Genomic DNA, 27,944 nt, shown 5'->3' with positions numbered 1-27,944 from the left:
TTTTTAAAAAATATCACCAATGCTAAATGACATGACAGTAGCACCTAAAAAATATATTTTTTAAAATATTTTAACGAGTATTGCCTAACATATTGACAGCATCGAAAAAATATAAATTTTTTAAAAAATATTTATTGGTATCGCCTGCCATACTAACGACACCCAAAATTAAAAAAAAAAGTTTCTCCGGTGCCGCCAAACAGACCAGCAACACCTATTAAAAAATATTTTTTCCCCTTTTTCCCTCCTTGAATACCTGTATTTTTAATAGGTATTTTGAAAATTAAATATTGGTGTCGCCTGACATAGTGGCGGCACCCAAAAAAAGTATTATTTTTAAAAAGGCTTAAGGGTGTAAAAACCCTCAAACTTAAAAAAATAAAATTAATCCCCTGCTTTTTTTTTTGCACTCAATTGTATATTTGAACTTTCAACATTCATAAAAAAATACCCTCAAACTTTTTCAAAAAAAGTAATTAAACCCCTTTTTTTGCACTCAATTGGATACTTGAACTACTAAAATGCATCAAAAAGACTCTCAAACTTTTTTTTTCAAAAAAGCAATTAAGCCATTGCTTCTTTTTTTTTTTTTTTGCACTCAATTGCTAAAATGAATCAAAAAGGCTCTTTAATCGTTAATTTTAACGGTTGATTGTTAAAGCTAACCGCCCCTAATTTTTTTTAGTTAAAGTCACTGTCACAACCACGTTGTGACATTGGCAAGAAATGATAAAAAAATAAAATTAGAAAAAGATTATAAAAATCGTAAAAAATATAAAAAATTGTAAAATTAATAAAAATAGAAACAATTATAAAATATATAGAAATATAGAAAAATATATATAATTTTATAAAGTCGTAAGAAAATGATAAAAAATGTAAAGAATTATAAAATTCGTGAAAGAATTATAAAAATTATCATACTAAAAGAAGTATTTTATAATTTTTAACTTTTATTTATTTTTTTTATCATTTTTTACCACATGTCACGTTGTGTTGCGACACATCATAGCTTTAACTGAAAAAAATGGGAATTGTTTACTTTAACGGTCAACGGTTAAAGTTAATGGTTAAATGGCATTTTTTATGCATTTTATAAAAGTTTATTATTTTTTATTTTTTTACGTTTTATATATATTTCTATTTTTTATTAAATTTTAAATATTTTTAATATTTTTTATTAAATTTTAAATTTTTTATAACTTTTATTGATTTTTTTATATTTTTTTGTCATATGTGATGTGGTGGGTGTGACACGGGGTGGCTTTAACTGAAAAATATTAGGGGCAGTTAATTTTAACGGTCAACTGTTAAAGTTTATGGTTAAAGTCTTTTTTATGTATTTTTGAAATTGAGTGAAAAAAAAAGGCTTAATTGCTCTTTTTGAAAAATTTTGAGGGTCTTTTTTATGCATTTTGACAATTCAAGTACCCAATTAAATGGAAAAAAAAACAAGGGCTTAATTTTTTTTTTAAGTTTGAAGGCCTTTTTAATACATTTTGAAAATTAAAATACCCAATTGAATGGAAAAAAGAGTAGGAGCTTAATTTTTCTTTTTTTTTTTAAGTTTAAGAGTTTTTTACACCCTTAAACCTTTTTAAAAAGTTGATGATTGGATCATCATTAAGGGGCAGTGCCACCAGTATGTTAAGTGACACCGGCGAACACAGTTGAAAATGGGTCATTTTTTTACATAAATTTTGTAAATAATTAATTATTTTGAATCAATTGAGAAAAAAAATATTATATACTTAAATAGGAAAAGCAATATAGATGAAGACCAACTCTATATTTAAGCCTTTACATAATGTGTTATAATTATTTAAGTTTAGTTTTAAATTATTTAGATAAAATAGTACAATAAAAATATATTTAAATAACACTTGTTTACTATAATTAAAATTAAGTATTTAAATCCCAATGGCAGCATCAAATCTAGTAAACAACAAACACCTATACTCGTTTGATATAAACAGTTGGTTGATTAATATTCCAACTAAATTATAATTAATTGAATTTTGTGAAATTCATTAACTGAAATTTGTACATTCTTTCAACTCAAAAAGTTTAAAAGAAAAAAAATACACACAATATCAAAACTAAATTAAAACATAATGACAATGAAATATTTTGTGCTGATCTTGAAATGAGAATGAAATTGAAAAGAAAAACTTTTGTTAAACATATTAGGTTTATATTTTATTGATTTTTAATCGAATTAATCAAAATTTAAATTTTAAAAATTAGTGATTGATCAATTAAATCTATTAAAATGTATGTAATTATAAAAATAACGCATTTTTAATATTTGATGTCCATGTTGTATGGTACATACGAAAGGTTATAGTATCCAAATTAAAAACAACATAAAATCATGATTCAAAGCTCCTTCAAGTTTATATCTAAAATTGAGCTTTCCATTTAGGCGAAGTAAGAGAATATAATAAAGCAGTGGACAAACTGGGTCGTCAACACCCAGGATTCTTGTACAATATTGGGCTTCCTGCCCTTGGTAATTCCTCAAAAACAAATTTACTCTTAACATATTAAAAAATATATAATATAGAGGTATGGTATGGATTTTATTTTTTTTAAATTGATTATAATTTTTATCATTTATTATATTAATTATTGTGATACTATATTAAAATAAAATTAATCAATTTAACTATATTTTAAAAAAGTTAATAAAAAAATAACATCATTTTATGATGTTAAATCAATACTTGTAATAATACTTGTAAAATCTGCCCATTTAGTATACTAAATTACCAAAAAAGTTTTTTTTAAATTATTGAAATAGATCGAATTTTTGAAAAATTATAGGAATGGGTCGATTTTGATAAAACACTTCTAGCTGGAAATATTTTCAAGGAAAACTCGGAAAAACACTTATGGTGGAACGCTTTTCCCCGTGTTTTTATTAGGGTTTTTTGGTTGTTTAGGATTTTAAGGGTTTAGGGCTTTAGAGTTTTAAATTGATAAAAATTTTAACTTAATAATTGTAATAATTGAATTCAATATTTAAAATATTCGTATTACACCAATCGTATCTTATTTTTGATTAAAAATAGAAACTCGAAGTACTAAAAAAATATTTTTGAAGAGATATCTTCTAAAAGAATATCTCAAGATTCCCTCTACCGCTGAGCAAGCACAAGTGACCAACATGACCTCAAACCTGGTTGAATGCATCAATTCCATTTTCAAGGGAACATGCCATTTGTTGATAACCTTAGTTGTGAAAGAGACATACTTCCATTTAGTGGAACTGTTCCCAAAGTGAGCAGCGAGTTATGTTGGGCAATTGTAGGGAGGCCACATATGGTGCTCGAATGTGGTGAGACAAATTAAGAAGGCTAAGACACGAGCGAACTGCATGCACTTAGTGTGTCACTCTCGTGAAGACCTATAGTTTCGGGTAACAGAGTTCGACAGACCGAACCAAGGTATTGCTGGGGGAGTGTACTGTATACACTTGAGAAATAGGACTTGCGACTACAGGAGATTTGACTCACTTCGTTTTTCATGTGCTCATGCAATTGCAGCTTATAGCAATCAACGCCTAGATCCCATGAGCTTTGTGGACCAAGTGTACAAATTAGAAAAGTTGTACAACGTGTGGAGACACGTATCCCCACCAATCCCAGATGAACGTATGTGGCCGCCTGTATCGAGCATTCCATTTAAGTTGTTACCAAATAGAAGATTACGTCACAAACCAAAAGGTCAACTGTCGTCTACTCGAATATGCGACAACATGGATATTCAGGAAAGGTCAAACCAACCAAGGTTATGTGGGTGGTGTAGGAACCCGGGCCATACAATGTCGTCATATACACATCAAAAAGACTATGAAAACTAGAAAACTAATATCAATTCTATTATAATATGTAAACGCACGGTTTTGTGAAATGATAACAAATATCAGCTTTTCATTTTGTAAAATTATAACAAATTACAACTTTAATTTTGTAAAATGATAACAAATATCAGATTTTCATTTTGTGAAATTATAACAAATTACAACTGTCGAAACCATTTTTTTTTAAATCGACTTTGATTTAAAAACGAAAATGGAGTTGCCACCAATCCTTTTTATTTAGGTGTGATCGGGTCACCACATAATTTAGTCATTTTAATAAAAGTTTAAATTTACTAAAGCAATAATTTTTTGTCTACAAAATCCAGAAAATGGGCTCGGGAGTCAATTACGCACGAGGAAGGATTAGCACCCTCGATACGCCCAAAATTGGTACCTAGTTTATTACTTAATGTCTTGGTGTCAAAAACTAAAAACTTGAAAAGAATTTAAAATACAATCTCTCTTTATATTGTGTTATTTTAAAATTACTCGAATAAATCAAAATGTGTAAAATGTCTCCTTATCTCGAAGTAACAAGATGTCACATCCTGTAAGTTAGGACACGACACCTCGTATTTTTGAGAATAAGCTTGCCTTTTATTTTTTTTATTTAAACCTCATTTATTTTAATTTTAAAAGGATATTCGGTTATTTAGGTTCAACGTGAGAAAAATCAAAACCCAGTAAGTTAGGGCACGACTTCTCGAATTTCCAATTACGGAATACTGCCTTTATTTTCAGAATTTTCTTTTTTACGAATTTGGATAAAATTAATGTAATATTAAGATTGATATATGAATAAAATGTTAACCTAATGAATGACAACAATATAAATGTACTAATAAGCAATTCATAATACATATCACTTTAATATCAATATTAACAATCAAAGAAAAATAAAATAAATAATAACGATGATAACAAAAATAGTTTTAATGACAAAATATGCATGAAATGACAATACCAATTTTAAATATAATGAAGACAAATAAATAAATATGTAAATAAACATAGAAGAAAATATTATATATAATATTGAAAATAAAGGACTTAATTAAAGTATAAATGAAATTATGGGTGCAATTTGTAATAAGATACATAAATAAATAGTAATAATAATAAATATAATTAAATATGGTAAAAGAAAAACAGAAAATAAAAAAATGTATAAATATAAATAAATAAATAAATACAAAGAAAAGTAAAATATTGAAAGTAAGGGACTAAATCAGAATCTGAGCCAAATTTAAAGTAAAAATTATAATAAAATAAATAGATTAAGTAATAAAATAAAGTAAAGGACTAAAATCAAAAGCACAAAAACAAGCGGGGACTAAATAAGAAATTAGCCCTATCCCCAGGACACGTGTCCTTTCCTCTGCAGATCAACAAACTGGGGACTAGATTGAAGCACAAAAAAATCAGTGGCCAAATTTAAAAAAACCCAAAAAGGTAACAAAGGACTAAATTGAAGCTCATCGCAAAATCGGAAGGGCTGATTGCACAAACCTACCCTTTGTTGAAAACACGCGGATCCTGAGGTTGGAGCAGGTTGGGTTTCGGGTCATAGGCCAAAACGGCGCCGTTTTGAGGCTACTGAAATTAGCCCTATACGACGTCATTTACATAGCCTATAAATACTACGTTTTTTTCTATTTCATTCTATTCTTTCTTTCAAGAAAAAAACCAAAAAAACTCTTTCAACTCTCTCCCTCCCCTCCAAGTCTGGCCTTGGGCTCCGGTCGCCAGACCGTCGGTCATCGGCAATGGCGCCGCCGTCTATGGTGGCCGAAAAATAAAAAAAAAGGTTCCTTTTTTAAGCCCTTCGCCTTCTCGAGCCTAGATCTGAGGGTAAAAATACTCGAATAACCCACCAAAATTTAAAAAAGAGAGAAGAAAAAAAACAAAAAGAAAATAAATCAAGAGACCCAAAACGACAGGTAAAATTCTGATTTTTAGTTGTTGTTTTTTTCATTTTAATTTGAAAATAAAAATAAAATGCAACCTCTTTTTTCTTTTGAACTTTGATGCCCTTTTTTTTGTATTTTCGTGACCCAAAAAAATTACATTGATTATGTCCATGACTTTTATAGCCGAATAGATACAATATTCTATGCTTTTTCACTATTGTTTTTGTTGCTTCTCTGCTATCTGTATTGTTTCTGTTTTGCTTGCTTTTGTTTCTTTCTTCTTGCAGGTATTCTTGGAGGGTCAACGACAAGAAAGCCTACCATTTTGGTGCAAGAGAGGCCAGCTCAGGCGGCGAGTGCACTGACTCAGCACATGGAGGCAGCGGCGCATATGGGAGACGTGGCGCAAGGGCTAAGGTTTGAGTTTTTTGAAAATGTTTAAAGTTTTGGGCCATTTTGGCTTTGTTATTTTTTGGGTTAGGGTTTGATTTTGGGCTTACATGTAATTGGGCATGGACTAATTTTGGTATTTTTATTTTTATTCTTATTTGGTTTGTTTGTTGTTTAGTAGGCCGGGTAAATCGGGCCTATTACAACTGCCCCTCTTTGCTCGTTGTCGTGTAACGAGAATGGAGAAAAGACTTTAAAAGGGTCGATTCTACCCGGCCTCGCCGAATCTTGACCTCTTGGTGCTCATCTTCTTCAAGTAGTCTTATCCTAACCAACTGCAACTTCAAGGAGATAAGGCTGGTGGCTTCAATCTGCTCCACTGCAACTTCAAGAAAATAAGATCCACCATAATTTGTAGCTTTAATCTATTCCACTGCAACGCTAGGGAAATAAGATTCGCTGTCTTCAGTCTGCTCCGCTGCAACTTCAGGAAGAGAAGGCTGGTGGTTTCAATCTGCTCCATTGTAACTTCAGGAAGATAATATCCGCCATAATTTGTAGCTTTAATTTGTTCCACTGCAACGCCAGGGAAATAAGATTCGCCATGATGACTTTAATCCAACCCACTGTAACTTCAGGGATATAGGATTTGTGGTTTCATTTATCTGTTCTCTGGGGAACATGACCTGTAGAATCCATTTCATAGGCCTATTTATGCCTAGAGATTAGGATGTCATGATCAGAATGAATCAAATGCTCCTAACTAGATGTGTATGAATGATATTTGCATGAATGCAGATTGCCATTTTTCGAGAATAATCCGCTTTTAATGCTTAGGTTAACATTGCTCGTGTTGTTCATCGAGGTTCTATCACTGATGCATTACCCTACCTTCTTGTTCAGCTAGTATTTTTGATAGAAAACCCGAAGAAATAGCCATAATTTAGGTTTTTCTTTCTCAAATGTTTCCAACCCTTATGTTTGGTTAGTTCTAAATAATAGTCCTATTTTAGGTCCTCGTACTATTTAGAAGCTTTCAGAGTAATATGTAAAACTCATTTTGTTTGAATATTATCAGTCCATGAATCGTTATTTCAATGAAAAATGCTTGAAAAAGATTATCACAATGGACAAGATGAAATTTTATTGAGAACAAAGCTCGAAATGAATAAATTAATCAAGATAGAAAATTTTGCTAAGATACAAAATGAATAAGATGAAAATAGGTGCCCCAGATATCGTAGCATGAGCTTCTCTGCACAAAACTTCTCGAGGACCCTTTGAACTTGATATGTGTTTAGAAGTCCTAGAAGACTTTGTTGATGCCCTAAGATGTAGCATCTCTCCTTCTTGTTAATTCGGAGAGGACAAGACTACCACATGCCCCCTTTGATAAAAAATTTGAATTGTCCATTCCTGAGTTTTCAATTCAAAACCCCATTGGTCTCAAGGTGCCCTTTGCGGGTTTACACATTGGCCTCTCCTTTTTCATTTTCTTTTTTTTTTTTTCTGTTTTCATTTTCTTTTCTTTACCTTTTTTTTTGTTTTTTTAAAGTGAAGTATTTCTTGCTTGAATCAGAATTTACTAGATTAGGCAGGCTCTTGCCATCCATCTCAATTAATATCAACGCTCCTCCAGAAAATGCCTTCTTTACCACATAAGGTTCTTCCTAATTTGGCATCTATTTTCCTCTAAAATCTTTTTGTATAGGAAGGATCTTCTTCAATACCAAGTCTCCCTCATAACCTTTTTTTTATAAGCTCGCATCATTCGCTTTTGGTATATTTAACCATGACAGATAGCTTTCAACCTTTTCTCTTCAATCAAATTTAACTGATAATATCGAGCTTGGATCCACTCCGCTTCATCCAACTTCAGCTCTGACAAGACTTGAAGGGAAGGAATCTTAATTTCGATGGGTAAAACTTACTCCATTCCATATACCAATGAAAAAAGAGTTACCCCGGTAGAGTTTTTTTTGCCTCCACTGCACCGTTCACTTTGGGGCGACACGGTGTTAATATTGAACAGACTATAAACTTCTGATACCATGCTGTTGTTCAAATTTAGTGTATTGTCTAATATGATCCGTTCTAGCATTCCATACTGGCATATGATCTTCTTTTTTAAGAACTTGCTGGCTGCCGACTTGGTGACATTGGCATATGAAATAGCCTCTACCCACTTGGTGAAGTAATTGATGACCACAAAGATGAATCGATACCCGTTAGAGGCTTTCGGCGAGATTGGCCTAATGACATCCATGCCCCACATGAGAAAAGCCATGGATTCCATTGATTCTTTGTAAGGTGGGATTTGTTTCTCATCTTGTTCTATCATCATTAACGAATCAGGAGATAAGCTACAGTCTCGGTCATCTTCAAAGTCCTGAGGTTCCTCTTGATACATATATTGCTCAAAAGGAGGTTTTGAGTCAATAGCAGTATTGCTCATATCATTGATATCTAGAGACCTGTTGTAGGCACGAAGGAATATCCAAAGAATAAATGAATCTAAGAACAGTTATTTATGTGGTATGAATATGAATAAAATGAAGGAATAAAATAATATTTGCTCAAAATGAGACACAAAAATACATTTTTTATTGAAATAAAGATGTTAGACATGAGTCTATTTCATAAAAGGATTCTTATTGCTTCTAGGCTTAAAGCAACAAGCGTGTTTTGAACATTACTCTGAATCAGCTCTAAAAACTACAGGAATCTCTTTCGTAGTCTAATTGTTCAGAACACTTCCAGGCTCATAAAGGCAAATGCCTGATAAATTTTCTCTTCCAATTTCTTCTTCAGATATAGCATTGATGCTCCAATTTCTGAACATTCCTTCTGGGTCTTCAGTATATTCAAAGAATTCTAGTTCTTTATTATCCACCAGGCCTTGCACCAAGGCTCTGAATTCATTACACTTTTGAATCTCGTGACCCTTTTCATCATGAAACTCATAGTAGTTCCTTACTTCTCCAGTTTTCTCTCTTAAATCCTGTGTGATTAATCCTCCTTCTACTATTTTCTTCCAAACCTAACCTCAGCGGGGTTTTCACTTCTGCTACATCTATCTTGATTCTCCTCCCTGTACTCTCGATTATCGCGTTTACCCCCTTTTTCAGAATGGTTGGGTAACAGATTTTCTACACTAGATGGATCATCGAATTTCACAATACCCATTTCGATGAGTCTTTCGATTATTTTTTTTAAAGTGGTGCAGTTCTCGATCGAGTGTCTTGTGATTCCCGCGTGGTACTCATATTGGGCGTTCGCGTCGTACCATTTGGGGTATGGAGGCTGCATAGGTTTTAGGTAGAAAAGGGATACTACATGTGCATCAAACAAACTTAGGTACAACTCCCCATACATGATTGGGATGGGCGTGAACTGGATTTTTTCTGAGTTCGGTCTTGGATTGGGTTCTTTCCATGGGGGAATCTAATGGCTAGTAGTTGTCGTTCTTGGCTGGTTTACGGTAATCAGCTTTGAATAGCCCTTGTTATACATACTCGCATTATTCCCCTCATTTTCCCTCCTCCTTGGGGCCTTTAAAGTATTGATTTGGGAGCTACACTCTCGCCTTTTTTATTTGTAATGATCTTCAAATTGTTTTGGGAGCTTCACTCTCTCCTGTTTTGTTTCTGCTAGATCATCCAAATCAAGGACAACAGGATTGGTTAGATTATCCCCCGGGTTAGAACTTGAACTAGTCGAGAAGTTCACTGGTATTGGGGTCTGATGTTAACAGATACCCTTTGTGGATACGCGTTTGGTTGTGCTTGGGTGTTTGTTGGGGTAAAGCCTAAAGGATAAGTAGGGTCCTCGTTATCGTCCCCGAAATTGACCATAGGCCTCTTTTCTTTTTCTAACCCTCCAACCAGCAACTGGCTCATCACATTTCTTTGGAATTCTAGCATATGGTCCCTCATATCTTGTTGAATTTTGGCCAATTGCTCTTGCATCTGTATTTACATTTGCTCTAATCTTTCTAACCTTTGGTCCATTTCTTTAGTTTTGTGGCGGGTACCGTAGCGATATTTAGTTAGTGGATTTTCGTTAGTTTCTAGGGCAACTGTAACAATTTCGATTAATTAGGGTCATTTTGTGAAATTTAATGCATGCAATAAAATGTAATGTAGATGAATGGAATGAATGCAAAAAGAGGCGTTGATTCTGATTCAATTCTATTATAACAACTTTACTAGAAAACAAATCTCTTTACAAAAAATGGATATCTACATATACGGCCTTACCCTAATACTCAAAGTGAAGGCATCGATATCTGTATATTAAGATCGAATCTCGCGAACTCTTCAAAGGGGTGCCTCCTCTATCTCCTTTTTGCTTAATCTATGCCGCGACCCATTGTTCACTCATCTTCGTGAGGCTCGTTAGCTTCTTTAAGAAAGCTGGGACATTGACGGCTCTCGAATAATCTTTGTCAGCTTGAATCCAGGGGCAACGAAACAAAGTCGTGTATTCATTCATCAGACTATCACCCTTCCCTCATTACGTTTTCTCGGACCGTATTCGGACGACCGCATTGTCTTCCACTTTATCAAGAAATCCATTTTCCATGACAAGCTCTCTATTTAGCAACTGAACGTGAATCAACACATATTTTCTATGATGAAAATGCAATGCAATCATAACCGAAACAAAAGGAAACACGTCAGCACAAAAACATAAATAACGAAAAAAGTACCTATTTGGATGACCACTAGGGTTTGGTGTAGCTCTACCTAAGGTGGGCTCCTAAGGCTCACTCTATACGGTTCAGTTCTAAAGTAAAGGTACCTGAACCAGCAGATTCCTCAATCCTCGCTCATTATAGGCTCGTATGGACTGAGTTCAGTTCAGGGGAATACATTTCCCTATGGCTGCATAGAAATGAAAATCTCATGAAGACATAGGTACGGATGTATCCCGAAAGCGATCCACTATCCTGAACGGAGGTGAAGACCTCACGAACGAATAGTTTCTCACTCCGGCTTAAAAGGGTATAATCGAGCGGTCATGTAATGCAATGTGCAGAAACATATCAAAAATTCAAACCAGTAAAGTGATTATAAACCAAAATGATGAAGATCGTAACAAAAATAGATGAAATGCAACAAAATGATCGTAAATTTAAACCAAGTTTGCGATTTTCAGAAAAAAGATAAAAAGTAATCAACATGTGGCTTGACTCTATTATTTTTAGGTCCCTAGTGGAGTCATCAAGCTATCGAAACTATTTTTTTTGAAATCGACTTTTATTTAAAAACGAAAATAGAGTCGCCACCCATCCTTTTTATTTAGGTGTGATCGAATCACCTCATAATTTAATCATTTTAATAAAAGTTTAAATTTACTAAAGCCATAATTTTTAGTCTACAAAATCCAGAAAACGGGTTCGGGAGTCGGTTATGCACGAGGAAGGATTAACACCCTCGATACGCCCAAAATTGGCACCTAGTTGATTACCTAATGTCTTAGTGTAGAAAACTAAAAACTCGAAAAGAATTTAAAATACGATCCCTCTTTATATTGTGTTATTTTAAAATTACTCGAATAAATCAAAATGTGTAAAATGCCTCCTTATCTCGAAGTAACAATATGTCACATCCCGTAAATTAGGACACGACATCTCATATTTTTTAGAATAAGCTTGTCTTCTATTTTTTTATTTAAACCTCATTTATTTTAATTTTAAAAGGATATTCAGTTATTTAGGTTCAACGTGAGAAATATCGAAACCCAGTAAGTTAGGGCATGACTTCTCGAATTTTCAAATACAGAATATTGCATTTATTTTCGAAATTTTCTTTTTACAAATTTGGATAAAATTAATGTAATATTAAGATTGATATATGAATAAAATGTTACACTAATGAATGACAACAATATAAATATACTAATAAGCAATTCATAATACATATCACTATAATACCAATATTAACAATCAAAGAAAAAATAAAATAAATAAATAATAAAACAAATAATAACGATGATAACAAAAATAGCTCTAATGAAAAATATGCACATGAAATGACAATACCAATTTTTAAATATAATGAACACAAAGAAATAAATAAATAAACATAGAGGAAAATATTATATATAATATTGAAAATAAATGACTTAATTAAAATATAAATGAAATTATGGGTGCAATTTGTAATAAGATATATAAATAAATAGTAATAATAATAAATGTAATAATAAATATGGTAAAAGAAAACAGAAAATAAAAAATGTATAAATATTAACAAATAAATAAATACAAAGAAAAGTAAAAGATTGAAAGTAAGGGACTAAATCAGAATCTAAGCCAAATTTAAAGTAAAAATCATAATAAAATAAGTATATTAAGTAATAAAATAAAGTAAGGGCTAAATCAAAAGCGCAAAAACAAGCGGGGACTAAATAAGAAATTAGCCCCATCCCCAGGACACGTGTCCTTTCCTCTGCAGATCAATAAACTGGGGACTAGATTGAAGCACAAAAAAAATCAGTGGCCAAATTTAAAAAAACCCAAAAAGGTAACAAAGGACTAAATTGAAGCGCATCGCAAAATCGAAAGGGCTGATTGCGCAAACATGCCCTTTGTTGAAAACACGCGGATCCTGAGGTTGGAGCAGGTCGGGTTTTGGGTCATAGGCCAAAACGGCGCCATTTTGAGGCTACTGAAATTAGCCCTAAACGACGTCGTTTACATAGCCTATAAATACTAAGTTTTTTATATTTCATTCTATTCTCTCTTTTAACAAAAAACCAAAAAACTCTCTCAACTCTCTCTCTCCCCTCCAAGTTCAGCTTTGGGCTCCGGTCGCCGGACCGTCGGCCACCGGCGACGCCGCCACCGTCTATGGTGGCCGAAAAATAAAAAATTTCCTTTTTTAAGCCCTTTGCCTTCCTGAGCCTAGATCTGAGGGTAAAAATACTCGAATAACCTACCAAAATTTGAAAAAGAGAGAAGAAAAAAAAAGAAAAGAAATCAAGAGACCCAAAATGATGGGTAAAATTCTGACTTTTAATTTTTTTTTATTTTAATTCGAAAATAAAAATAAAATGCAACCTCTTTTTTCTTTTGAACTTTGATGTCTTTTTTTTTTGTATTTTCGTGTCCCCAAAAAATTACATTGATATGCCCATGACCTTTATAGCCGAATAGATACAATATTTTATGCTTTTTCACTATTGTTTTTGTTGCTTCTCTGCTATCTGTATTGCTTTTGTTTTGTTTGTTTTTGTTTCTTTCTTCTTATAGGTATTCTTGGAGGGTCAACGACTAGAAAGCCTACTATTTTGGTGCAAGAGAGGCCAGCTCGGGCGGCGAGTGCGCTGACTCAACACGTGGAGGCAGCGGCGCATATGGGAGGCGTGACGCAAGGGTTAGGGTTTGATTTTCTGAAAATGTTTAAAGTTTTGGGCCATTTGGGTTTTGTTATTTTTTGGGTTAGGGTTTGATTTTGGGCTTACATGTAATTGGGCATGGATTATTTAAGTTTGGTATTTTTATTTTTATTCTTATTTGGTTTGTTTGTTGTTTAGTGGGCCGGGCAAATCGGCCTATTACAACAACTTTAATTTAGTTAAATGATAACAATATTCCACTGAAAACATAATAATAAAAATCATCGATACAATATAAACGTTCGATACAAGGATAAAATTAATTAGTGTATACGCTAGTCAGAATCTGTGCCACATAGGGGTGGTCAAAGGTTACGCGTTGGATTCCTTCTTAGTTCAGCCTCCGGGTGTGGTTGTGGTTGTTAGGGTTGTGGTCTTGGTAGCTTCTCTTCTTTACCTTCGGTCGGTTGTGATCCTTGCATTCTCGATTGCCATCACGCATCCTCCGATCTAGGAATAGATGGTTGGGAAAATGACTCAACTTGGTAGATCAAAGATCTCAGAGGTGTTTACGTCACAAACAGCGAATGAGCATAACTATGTTGAGTCTCATACACAGATGGGATAACGAGTGGACTCTCTATCGGTGCCTGAAACATAGACGGCACATCGTCATCGGGGTCAGCATAATTGGGAAAGTAGATGGCACAGACATGTAAAATATCAAGGATGAATGTCTAAAAGTCTAACTTGACATAGTACTAAAAGCAGAAAAATGTGGTGCTACATATGATGCTTGTGTGAAGATGATAGTGTTAGAATACACACTAGAATAAGACAGTACATACTGAATGGGGGGTGGTGTGGGCATCGGTGCTGAGGCCGTTGGTGTCAGTTCTTGCGTGGACGTTAATGATGGACTCACCTTGCCAACCCTTGAATTTAAAGATGCCCATCGTGGCCTACTCGTATGGGGGCACCGATGCCTCACCTCTTCCCTGTACAAATCTGGCTTGTTATGGACATAAACCATGGCATGTACTCCGGATTGCATGGTAACTCCGGAATGATAATAGGTCGTGAGTAGATAAAAAATCATACTGATTATTCCATATGTTACGAGTGGAATATCGACCAATTCTCATTCGACTGCCACAAGTCAATAAGATGCAGATAATCAAGGTCTTGAGGTGCCACGGGAATCAACTGTCGGAATCCTAACTCCGCAACACTCTATCGGTCTTGTGCATCTCGATGGTAGCATACAATACCAGTAGGACCTTCATGTGCCAGGCGTTGGGATTCACAAGAATTCCTCAGGGATTACTTCTTGAATTGTCGGATCCTCGTATGGTGTCCATTCAAACTATTTTAACATGATAATAATATTAGTTATATTATACTACTAAATATAAAATTGACTACGTTATTTGTTTATAGTTCAAAATTAAATAAATACATACTTTCGCTTTTGATTGTTAGTCTAATAGAAGTTGTGTATCTTGAAGCCCAGTAGGTAATATCATGTGATTCGGTGCATGGTTCCACCTATTTAAATAATTTCTTAGCGTAATAATTTTAATTTAAATCAATTAATTATTGTAATATCTACTGAATTTTACCTTATTACAAGTGTGAATATATACAGGTAGTTCGCTCAAGGATGTAAAAATGTAAACCGGAACCAAGCCATAATTTTAGTAGTAAAAGGCGACCACCAATTTTGATTTTTTTCTAGTTGCGTCGCCCAACACATCTCTCGGTACAATGTCGCCAACACGACGGACCCCCAATTGAGTTCTCCCGCTCCTTTAAAATTTACGAGTTTTAGCAGCCACCTTAGATGGACGAGATTTCGTGACTTATTCGGCATCAGGATACCCCTGATGATCTAAAGGATGTAAGCCCAAACGTATCGTTCTTTTTAAACTTCAGTTGAATTCTTATCCAGCCCCACTAAATTTTTTGCATCCAAGCCATTTCGATCCGACCTTCGTAAATCGTCTCTGGAGTCGTACCCAAAAGATCACCACATACGAATCCTCAATCAACAGACTGAACAAGCTTGGTGACTACCGACCCGTCCACGGGTAACCCCAACTGTAAATGCACGTCCTCTAGAGTGATAGTACACTCGTCGCATGGAAGATGGAATGTGTGCGTCTCGGGTCTTTACCTCTCCACGAACGTGCTTACGAGTTTCGGGTCCAACTTACAACCCCAGCCTACAAGGGCCACGTGCCAAAAACTGGCTTCCCTTAAGTATTGTTTGATCAACTGCAAGCATTTTTCTGAGTTTTTCCTGAAAACGTTTCCAACGTATCAAAAACGGCCAATTCCCGTAATTTTTCAAAATTTCGGCTTATTTCTATAATTAAAAAAAACGAATTTATTTAGTAATTTATTCCATTTAGCAGCTATCTTTATTTTATTTTATGATTGTTAGTACTTGTAAACCGGCTTGTTTTTGCTTATTAACATTCATGGCAGTAAGAAAAAAAAATAAAATTTTAGTATTATTTGATAAGTGAATATCAAAAGTAACGTGTATAGTCCGTAAACCTTTTGGAGCAAAGTCCGTAATGGTGACGCTCATTTACATTTGCAAAGGAACACACTAAAACCATCTTGAAATTATTACGAAAAAAAGTGTGAAAAATAAACATTAACTCTATAATCTGATTCTTATTGTAAACAAAAAAGCAAGGAATATTCCCCTATATTATGTAAAAATGTAAATAGCAGCTTGAAGTCTCCATCACCATCCAATTTCTCTACAAGGATTATTCTTCTTGTAATATTATGAAAAGTTTAAAAAGACAAAAACAGAAAAGCAAAAGACTCCCTCCCTCCCACCTCAACGTCAAGGCTCTGCTTTTCAAAATTGTCTTCTTTCTTCCTACCATCCTAATCCACCCAACCCTGCCTCAACCATTCCATTGCACCTGTACCGCACTCTATCCAAAAGTGGTTCACCTCTGAATTCCATGTCATTTCTCTTTTCTTTTTTGTGGGTATTCATGGATACACCTAATTCAAATATATTTTGTTCTTTTTTACTTTTTCTACTCTAAGGCTGTACAAAAACTCCTGCTTTCTTCGGTTACTATTGAAAATAATTCTTAGGGCTCTGAATGAAGGGTTCTATTTAATTTCTCTTTAGAAATGCTCCTTGTGGAACTCAAATTTAGTGCAACTTTTTTGGTTGAACTCGTAGCAGAGTTTGCTTAGTTCTTTAGCCAAAACCGGTGCTCCGCAGTAAAACACTCCTGCTCCACCAACACTAGTATTAGAGGAGTTGCCATTTTATTCATTTGAATAATTAAAATAGAATTGGGGGCTCACCTATTCTTGCGTTGCAGTGCTTGGAACTTAGTTTGGAGAGAACGTTCTTCCATTTAGGCCTCGCAAAATGGGTCCGTACCTGTTGATGATAATGTCAAAGAGGAACTGTTATTTTGTTTAAAGAATTAGAGTATGGGTGATGGGAGCCACCCCTGATAAAAATGCAGGAGGAATTTTGTGACAGAGATAGATTGCAGAGTCTTATCAATGAGATTTTGGATGTGAAGTAGTGGGATTATATGCTGAGAGAATGAAAATGACAGACAACAAGAGGAACTTACTCTGGTGCCTGAAACTATGTCAACGCCATTCTTGGCATGATTTAGTGCTTGGACCATGGTGATCAGAGCTGAACGTGCATCTCCTTCCTCGTACACGCTTGTCAAATAGTTGTGCATTTCAATGACACCCTAGTCAAAGTGACAAGTTAGTACTTCCTAAGGTATTGTTACGTCCCGTTGATGTCGTGCCTATTAGCTGGTATTGTTACCAAATGAGAGTGACAGTTTTGAGAGACCGATGGACATTCAAAGATAGGAAAATGAGTGTGACATAATCAATGAACATTATGAGTAAAAAACTTATAAAGCTGATTAGTTCTTTTACCCTTTGATCAAGATCTGCAACTTCATTCATGACTCCTTTGAACCAATCAAATGAACCTTGCTCCCTGGTTACCCAATAAAAGTAAGCATTTGTCGTCTTAAGAGTTTTCTTTCGTTTCGGTGAAACTCGGTTGGGAGCAGTTGATTCATTGCTCCCATTACTTAGGTCTGATGTGCTACTGGTATCTGAGGCCAAATCCTGAAAATAAAGATGCATTATTGTGAATCTGATATCGAAACAATGAAAAAGCGTGATTTAACTGAAGTTATGCACGAGTTACTTACCGCCTGCTCCTCCATTTTGACAATGTTGTTAAGCAGATCTTTTAAAATGCTGATGAATGGTGTTGCACCAATTCCAAGTCCCACCAGTAACAGGACGTCATACTTGCGATAGTCTTGAGCCGGAGCACCATATGGTCCATCAATTAAGAGCTTTGGCAAGCTGTTCTTGGACAAGAATATTAATGATCTAAAAATTACTCAATGATTCCTCCAGATTCTAAGTGCTTCTAAAACAAGAGAAAATATTGAATATACTAGGAGAAATCAAATAGAGCTTACCTTTTCTTAGTCGTCTCATCTGCTCTTAGAAGCCCACTTTTCCCAGCTACAGGAGGTTCACAAACCTCTGAGAATAAGCGCTTAAGCTCTTGCGTCCAGTCACCTAGCTGACGGATATGAACACTAAGGTAGTCGTCACCAGGAGCAGAAGTGATAGAAAATGGATGCCTGGTACACAAATAGACAAGCTCATGAGTTCAGAAAAACTTGCATAATGCAAAATATATCCAACCACCCTGATTCAGAATTGGAACTATTAGTATTTTAAACTTCATTTACTTCTAACAAACCAACCAAATAGGACGAACCTGGTTCTATTACTATAAAAGGGCTATTTCTGATATCAAACTGAATCTGTTTCTGGTATAACTAATGTCCATTTTCATCCTATCTATTAAGTATTAATAGAGATATTGGAAATTCTGAGAACATTTTAGTAGCAACAGGAGGAAATGAAGCTGCTGAAATCAACATCAAACATGATGGATATTTTTAAATGTTCTACTTACCATTCAAAGGGAGAGACAGCAGGGCACTGGACAAACATGTACTGTCCACTCTTGTACCGAAATTGAGGTGGTTTAGACATTTGTAATGTGAGAACACCTCCTGGATAAATTGCTACCTATCGAGAATACAGGGTTATAGGAAGATCATCAGTCAAAATCTACAACACCCTGATTTTAGACCCTAATATTTTAGATCCTAATTGAAGGATTCATCCAAAAAGTATCACAGAGAGCAAATTTACTAAAAAATGGAGTTTGTGCTTCCTAAGTTGTCTCATTAAATGTTTCTATTTTTTTCACATTTTCCTTGGGGACGTTTCTAATTAAATGGAAAATGCTGTCTATTTATGCTTACCTTCAAAAGCCGAACAGTATAGAAACCAGAACGGAAAAATCTTAGGACCCTTTCTCCAGCATATAACAAAACTGGAACAGCTAGGTACATCCAAGTCTGCAACCATGAATTGCATACGTTACGTTAAATTACAGTTATAGTTGCTAAGAAAATAAAATAAAATACTGCTGTTAGAATATTTGTAATCACTTGAGAAAGGAAAAAGATTTAAATATATACCGTCTTACGATACCATATGTGCACGAGATAAAGGAAGACACCATGGATGATGAGCAAGATATAGACAATGACAAACAGGTGATGTGAATACCAAAAAGCATTGAAACCTGTGATTCTATCAAAGGGTTTGGGCAGCTTAATCAGATTCCGCCTAAACCATTTTGTTGCTAGTATAAATGCAATTGCCATGCAGATAACCATTAAAATCCCGGTCACTCCTTCAGGTCCTTTTACCAGGTCCATGTACGTTGGTTTACGAGCTCCAAAATCATGGAGATAGAGGCTATATTCATCAGGAGTAGAATTGATAAGCCTCGGAAAATCACAGGCAAGATGGTTACCGGCATGGAGAATGACTCCAATAACAATCGCTGCAGCTATTGTCTGCACAAATTCAATGAGATTAAGAGGGAACATCAAAATGCAGACAGTAGATGAAGCCTAACTAAATGCATATTTTGCACTTTTAGTAACATTTTACCAAACATAGATCCTGGCTACATCATATCCATATTGAAACCTAGTTGGATAGCATCATAGCAGTAGTACAATTCCAGCTGACCAGGTTTTCGTATAAGCCATTGCTTTTGGGAACACGGCCAAAAATGTTAAAATTTTAACATTATACTAACTTATAATTTCATAATTTTCTAATAAACATATAATGAATTTAATCATTTTGGGTTAGCAACACAACCTACCCTTTTGATTCACCTTTGACTATAATGTTTTAATCTAAAATATTAATGAAAGTTGGTCAAGGACTAAGGTGATATTTATAAAATAACAAAATCAATAAATTATTTTTCTTGCACTTATAAAAATAATGCATTAAATGATTTTTCAAAAATTAATTAACTAAATAATTTTTTAAGTAAACTCTTTCATGGTAGTACACTAATTCTTTAATTTTGACAGCATATACCACCTAGACCTGTCCATGGCCGGGCGGCCCGGCCCGACGACCCGCCCGAAATATGAGAGGATTCGGGTAAAAATATAGGCCCGAAATATGGGCTTGGGCAAAAAAAGAGGCCCGTTTAAAAAATGGGCCGGGCTTGGGCTCAACTTTTTTGGCCCGAGCCCGGCCCGGCCCTGCCCGAATATAATAAATATATATTTTTTATTTTTTTTTAATTTTAAAATACTTTAAAAATATTTTTTTATTTTTTTATTTTTAAAATATTTTTTGTGTTTATTAAAAATCGGGCCGGGCTCGGGCTTATTATTTTTTCTCGAGCCAGGCCTAGGCAAAATTTTAGACCCATATTTTGGGCCGGGCTGAGCCCGGGCCTAAGAGTCGGGCCGAATTTTTTTCTAGACCCGACCCAAACCCGGCCCGGCCCATGGACAGGTCTAATACCACCCTAATTTCTTTACCCAAAAAAGGATTGAGATCTCTTTGGGTGTCAACTTTGGCTGTGTGAACGTGTAATGCCCCCCCACAGAAATAGTATGTACCATCACTATCAATATGATGGCTGAAAATAAGCCCTAGTGTTGACTTCTATCATCAATTCCCCACCTGGGACCCAGAGAGTTAAACGTAAAAGAAAAGCAAAAAAGAGTTGGTATACTGTTTCCATACCTTATGAAAGTTGATATTGTCGTCAAAAGGCACGAAGAGACCCAGCTTTGTGGACCTGAGCCAAGTAATGGTGTTTCGGCACACGGGCAACAGAATAAGAGCCATGTTAAACTTAAGTGTCTCTGCTGCTCCTTTGGCAGCGAGGACACAATAATGCATGACTACAAAGGCACCCTTTTGCTTGTATTGAAGGAACTTCCAAATAAACAGCCCTATCATAATCATAATCCACAGTGACAAGACCCATATCCTCTTCCAATTTTCTTCCAAATAGTACAAAAGTTTGGTGCTCATTCTTCTGATCCTGCTTTTCTTTCTTAATCCTTGTAAGTTTTGGCTAAGGGCTTGGCTTGTGTAGCTTAAGGCTTGACTATAGCTCAGATACGTGTCTTTTTGCAAGAGAAGTGTCTCCAGTTGCCATAACTGCATCATTTTCGTCCGTCAACATCCACCAAACTAAGCAATTATGGCAAATGAAAATCATATTTGATTCGGACAAGTTTTAGTCATGCAAAGGACAAGATTATTTTGATTCTATCTACACTATCAAAAACAATTGTGCAGAACGCATGCGTGAGTAAGTGAAGAGAACGCGTATTGGAGACCGGAATAACCAGAAAGCAAAGTTCACATGGGAACCCAAACTGGTCCGCCATTTGGCAGGACCATGAGTTCAAAACAAACAATCATGGGATAATGAATTGGTCAGGACTCGGTACCCCTTCAATGTATGAGCAAATAACAACACCCTTTGCTCATTACCCAAAGAAACAAATCAAGTTCAAGCCAAATGCCAATAGCAACCTGACAAATTGCTTTTGATCTTACTTCCTATATCTCAATTATCAAATGGAGAAAAAGCAATTTGCCAAACTGAAAATTAAATGCAGCCATTATTGATTAGATAATCATGTTATCTGAGATATTAAAATGGAAAACTCACTATGCAGTAATCTATTTTTGGTTGTGTTAATCCAACCAATAATTGCTCAAGGTACTTGGTCAGGATTTAGAAAAGGGAAGTACTAAAACTGTTGAACAACCTCAAATGACAGTTACTGTATACCAACATAAGATAAGTTGAGCTGTCTCTTGTTAAAAGCTCGTTATTCTTGCTTGATCAAGCTTTCTTCGTCGCGGTTGAACAAAAGCAGAACCGGATTGTTGGAAATTTTGATCATTTTTCGCCTAACAATAGACTTTAGAAGAAAAAAGTCCAATTTAAGAACTGTTTTTCATTTGTATAAATATATATAATATGCAAAGTTCCTAATCAATGTTGCTTGATTCAATGGATATCTTACTGAAACTAATTTGAAGGATAATTAATTAATTATCTCAACATGCTTTATTCGATTCTAGAATATTTTTCCTTTTAGTACCTCAGAATATTAAATAATAATAGGACAGAAAAAAAGGTATCATGGCTAAAAGCAAAGAAGGAACATTTAGTAATATCGAAATATCAGTTTACTGATATAAATAGAATAATGGACCCACCTCAATGTATCCAAGTCTTTCAGGGTCTAACTCTTCCATGATCAAAGCTGCATATTCTTCCGCCTGTTCCTTCAATCTCGATAGCTTGTTTGCTGATGCACTTAGCATTATAATCTATGTATCATGAGGAAAATAAAAATTAATTCTAATCTGTAGTCTATATTAAGGGTTGGATTGAATTGGAGTCACTCATTAATAGGATTTTGACTCAATTAAGAAATTACAAAAAAAAATCATTTTATTATTTTATTTTGAAGGTATTTATATTTTTCATATTTTGATAAATTTTGAAAATGGATATACAATGAAAATTATGAAATTTGAACCTAAAACATCATACTGATTACTATCTTTTTTTAATCATTTTAACCAAAGTGATAGTTAATTTTATACTAATTAAAATTATAATTTAAAATAACCAAAAGGCCCTAAAAATATAAATAATTAGTAGACTTTTGAAATTTACAGATAGTGACATATGAATATATTAATTAAGGATTTAGAGGTTAATGATTGATTAGGAATTGTATAAATAACTGGGAAAAAATAAGAGTAAATTCAGAAAAATAAAATTGAATTTTTTAATGGAAAAACATTATTCAGTAATGAGATTGGAGTAGTTGGTTTTTGAAGAATTTCTTGTGATTTAAGGTCACCCAATCCCCGCCTAACGTTGATTATGTTATGGTACCCCAAATGACAACCTGTAATCAAGTTTTTAATTAATCCCCATAAACTACGAAAATGCGGCCTGAATTTTCTTTTAAGCTAAAAATTAATTTTAGTGGAATGGACAAAATTTTTGGTTCATGCATGTTGGATTAGCTTAAGGTGGCTCTGCCTAATCCTATTTTATTTTAAAAAATGGAATATATCTATATATTTGGTTTTACCTCTTTTACTTCAGCCTCAGTTATTCTACCATCTTCATTCTTGTCCACCCTGTAGCATAAATTTAAAAATAAATTAATATAATAATCATTTAAAACATCCTAAAACGACGATTTTGTCCAATTTTTTTTTTCTTTTAGTTTCCAAAATTATGGAGCGAATCTTAAACAGAGAGTGTGAACTTTAAGCTTTTACTTCAATAACTAACTTAAAAATTGATTAAATGAGTTTATAAGAAGAAAACACATAATTAATTCAAATTAATAATATTAGTTTAACAGTGCGTACATATCGAAGAAGATCTGGAGGCGAGAATCAAAGCTTTGATCGGTGATTTGAGACCAGTATTCATAAAGTTCTTCTTTACTAACTTTTTCAACTTTTAATCTTCTTCGTCTGCTCAATGCATCGAACATCTCCAGCGCAAATTCCTTGGACTCTTTCATTCCTTAGAGAAAAGTAAATCGATGAAAAAAAAAAGTTACTAAAAAAGTAAGCGTTCAAGAAAATTTGATTTGAAAAATGAAAATAATGAAATGAAAAACCTATGCATTGTGCGAAATCGGAGCGAAAGAGGAATCCGTCTTTAGCGAGTTTGTTGAAATTGTTTTCAACTTCTTCCCATGCATTGGCTTTATTGTTACTTATAAATCTTAATCCACGGAGTGCTTTTTGAGCGCCGGAACGTGTCCGGTCAAGTTGAGCTCGCTGCTTTCTTAAAGCTCGAGCGGCTAACGCCGAGTCGAATCCGGATAAAGCTTGAGCAGCGTGTCCGTGTCCCCACGAGAACTTGCGTAGTTCGGCTTTCAACTCTTGCGAGAACTGCTTAGCTTTAGCCACGGCTTCCGCTTTCAACTCTTGCGAAAACTGCCGCAATCTATTCGAAGAGCTCCGCTTGATCGTCGGCGATCGTGAAACGGAGGCGGATGCTGGAGTATCGGTTCCATTGTCGACGTTGAGGACGGTGGCCGGTTCCACGCTTCGGAGTATGATGGTGTCATCATCTTGAAGATCGAGAGTGACCTCGACGAATTCCTCGGCGGAGTTGGAATCAGTCCCAGGCGAGGTTGACGAACTGAGTGTGGTTTTGGAGGGAACGGTGTCTGAGGCCCACCGTCTCTGGTGGGTGGGTAAAGAAGCACCTCTCATTGAGAGAGCCCACCAACTGTATTAATTATTACTTTAGTTACAGTTAATAATGTAAATGGAAACTAAAGAGGATGGATTAAATTAAGGTTTGGTTATAGAATGAAAATGGAAGGAGAGGAAAGGCGGAGGGAATCTGAAGGAAAAAGACAATAACGCGGAGAGAAAAAAGACGCAATATTGCAGGGAGCAAAGCAAGGGGAAACAGATTTATTTATACCTTAATGAAATTTGTATATCGCCTTAAAAAATAAAAAATTAAATATTTTTATTACCATAACTCCATCTTCTTTTTTTTTTTTAAGGGAAAGAAAGTCATTTATATATTTGATGTTTGGCTTCACAACTTTATATTAATTTAGTTTGTTTGGAGAGTAACTTATGAGTTAAGAAACAAGTATTAGCAAGTAAATAAAAGATACTGAAATTCAAATGAAAATATTTTTTAGTTAATTCCTATTACCACTTTATATTTATTAAATTAAATTTGTTCAAAGATTAGGTTATTAATTCTGTAATACCCAATTTTAGCCCGGGTTCAAAAAAACTCAAAGTAATATCATTTAGCCCGATCGGAATTGCCCATTACTTGAAAAGGTTGAAGGTTCATCTACAAACTTATGGAAACATAATCTTCAGGGATATGCAATCTTAGATATGATATGCAATCTTAGATATAATATATAATCTTAAATATGATATGCAATCTTAGACGACATGATTTTGTAATCTTCGAGATTTAATTTGTAGATACCCTTTAATCTCAACCGTTGATGTAATTGATCTGTACCGTTGGATTTGGGGAGGCTCAACTATAAATAGAGGCCTCTCCCTTCATTGTAAAAGAGAAAAAAAAAAAGGGGGAATAAAAAAAGAGAACGATTGACAGTTTTTTTTTAAAAAAGGAGGAATAAAAAAAGAGAACGATTGGCAGTTTTTTAAAGGTGGTTTATTATTTTTTTTTCTTTCGATTATTTTTTACTTATTTACGATTTTAAAAAGGGAGAATGTGATACCCTTGCGAATTTTATTTATTTATTTTATTTAGCCCCTCCGCCTTTTAATGTTTTTGTAATTAAGTTTTTTTATTTTTAAATTTACCCCTTTATTTATTTTCGATTTCAATTCGATCTTGATTGGACGACGCTGTTTAGGGAAATAGGGAAAATTTCCCTTCCGATCCCTCCATGTAACATGCACGTTCAATTTGGTCCTTCAGTTTCCATTTATGTATAGATTTGCCTCAGATTTTTTATTTACAGTTCAAATTAGTCTTTTTTCATTTTCTTTATTTTTTATTAATTAGTTTTTTTATTCTTTTTATATTTAATTATTTTAAAAATATATATATGTATATATATTTTTCATATACATATTTATTTTTGTAGTATAATATAATTATTATTTTTATTTATTTATATGTAATTATTTTTTATCTATATGTATATATTTATTTTAGTAACATATGTATGTACACATATTAATATTTTTAACTAATTTTATATATATGAACATATATATTTTTTAAAAATGCAAATATATATTTTTTAAAAATGCAAATATATATTTTTATATACTTTATAATTTTTTTCCTTTATTTTCATAAATGCATCATGTATGTATAAGTTTCATAGCCCAAGATTTCATATGTAAATTATGTGTATGACTTTTAATTTCAATGCATATATACTATGTGCCTTTTATTCTTTATATTTTGTTTATTTTCTTCATTGGATTATTAATTCATGTTTTCGTTTATATGTTAAAATTCATTTTTTATTTTGATCATTCATTTGATATTTTGTATGTGATTATTTTTATTATGTATATTGATTCTATTTATTCATTTATTTATATTATTTCTACGACATGTAATATTTATTATTGCATGGTATATTTAATGTAGCATCACATCATTTTTTTACTCGATTTCAAACTTTTCAAAATTGAGATAGTGCTTGTATTTAGGATTTTCAAGGAAATTGAGCCTAACGTATTGGGTTCCGATTTTCTTCGTTAAATCTAACAATCGAGCATTTCTCTTTAATCAAAAAATAAGAACTCATTATTGGGAATTCAACACGTTGTGTCCTAACGTATTGGATGTGACGCATTGATTTCTCAAAATGAATATTTTTTAAAAAATAATAAAGGAAATATTCCGAGTTTGGGATTCTAAAGGAATTGTGCCTTAACGTATTGGGCCGCGATTTCTTAAATCTTAAATAAATGGATATTCTTTTAAATTTTTATTGCACTAGTATTTTGCCCTAATTCATTTTTGGGGAAAATTAGAATGTCGTGCCCTAACGTATTGGGTGTGGTATTTTCTTTCTCTGAAATGATAAGGGTCTTAATATGTAACGTTTTAAGTTTTTTGCTAAGGATTACGTTTTTCAAATTTTCGACATTAAGACATTAATTATTTAACTAGGTACCAATTTTTGGGCGTTACGAGGGTGCTAATCCTTCCTCGTACGTAACCGACTCCCGGATCCGTTTTTCTAAAACTCGTAGACCAAAGCCATTTTTTAGGTGATCCAATCACACCTCAATAAAAGATTGGTGGCGACTCCCAATTTTCATTTTTTAAAGTCGACAACCTAAAATTTTTGTTTTTTTCAAAAAAATGGTTTCGACAAATTCAATTTTAGAGATTTTAACAAGATTAGAAATATTTTAATGGAAATCTTTTACCACACTCATGATGTGCGTATTAAACTTGTTAGTCATGCGTTTAATTCTCAAATAATATTTTTCAGTTATTTTATTTAAAATAATATAATAATATGACACTTATAATAATATTAATTATCAAAGTAATTGAATTAGTGTAAATATAATATAGATATAAAAATAGAGAAATATGACAAATTCTTTTGGAATAAACCGGAATGTAATAGCTTTTCTTTCTCCTAAATTCGAATTCTTAAAAATTTAAGGACCGTATAATCTAAATTTAGAAATTAAATTGAAAAAAAAAAACTGTAAAATTATATTTTAGGGATAAGAGAGATTAGGGAAAAATTGGAGTAAAGAAATGGGGAGTTGTTATCGTGGTCGAGAAGTTGACGGCAGGGATGGATGGTGGGGTAAAATAGAATGAATTGCAACCTTACAGCTTTCACTCAATTAAATTTGACTTCACTATTACCCCTTCATTAAGCTAAAGAAAAAAAGAGAATCTTTATGTTCAGGTTGAGGCACGCTTAGAATGGTTGTTTCTTAGGAAAAGCAAAGATTCTGTTGAAAAACAAGACATATTAATAGAAACATTGAATGATTACTATTCTTAAGCATGTTTAATTTGTAATTTGAAAAACCGACAACATTGGATTCATACAAATATATTTAAGTTTTACAAATAATGGATGGGATATAAAACTGTGATTTCATGTCATTCTTACCCCTTTTTGATGAGAGAATAACAAATCAGATTTTTCTTATTGATTTTCAACATTTTCCCTAAAATTTTAAATCAAACTAAAAACACTAAAATAAAGAGAAAAATTTAATTTATTATTCTCCTATTAAAAATAGATAAAGATAAAGTGGAATCACAATTTCATACAATTATGGAGGGTTGATAGGTAAAATGGTTTACAAATTTTATTTTCCTTCAACTACCCGTTTCGGTTTTTTTTAACTTTTAATATAAAAAAAAGCAAATGCTTACGGAATTTATATATACGTATAGACTTTATTAAAACTTC

At 33.5% G+C, this 27,944-nt stretch overlaps 1 protein-coding gene across 2 annotated transcripts; it reads right to left on the bottom strand.

The window, feature by feature from the left end:
* Window positions 1-16,110: 16,110 nt before the first annotated feature.
* LOC105788273 (respiratory burst oxidase homolog protein A) lies at window positions 16,111-24,421 on the bottom strand. 2 transcript variants are annotated; one of them, XM_012615074.2, is made up of 14 exons: window positions 23,631-24,420; window positions 23,374-23,533; window positions 23,088-23,136; window positions 22,195-22,308; window positions 20,695-21,117; window positions 19,107-19,490; window positions 18,888-18,983; window positions 18,533-18,648; window positions 18,024-18,191; window positions 17,745-17,904; window positions 17,461-17,658; window positions 17,136-17,264; window positions 16,855-16,933; window positions 16,111-16,778 (listed from the first exon to the last, which is right to left on the bottom strand). In XM_012615074.2, exons 1-14 carry the CDS (start codon window positions 24,232-24,234, stop codon window positions 16,669-16,671), a joined length of 2,790 nt encoding a protein of 929 aa, XP_012470528.1. In that variant the 5' UTR covers window positions 24,235-24,420; the 3' UTR covers window positions 16,111-16,668. The 2 variants fall into 2 exon arrangements, with proteins under 2 accessions (XP_012470528.1, XP_052482754.1); XM_052626794.1 differs by lacking the exons at window positions 16,111-16,778; window positions 16,855-16,933 and having other exon boundaries at window positions 17,184-17,331; window positions 23,631-24,421.
* Window positions 24,422-27,944: the final 3,523 nt, after the last annotated feature.

Source organism: Gossypium raimondii, chromosome 2 (assembly GCF_025698545.1).
Source record: "Gossypium raimondii isolate GPD5lz chromosome 2, ASM2569854v1, whole genome shotgun sequence".
In the NCBI taxonomy this organism is placed as follows: Eukaryota; Viridiplantae; Streptophyta; class Magnoliopsida; order Malvales; family Malvaceae; genus Gossypium; species Gossypium raimondii.
The sequence above is the reverse complement of the archived record's forward strand: the minus strand, read 5'-3'. Positions and strand labels throughout refer to the sequence as shown.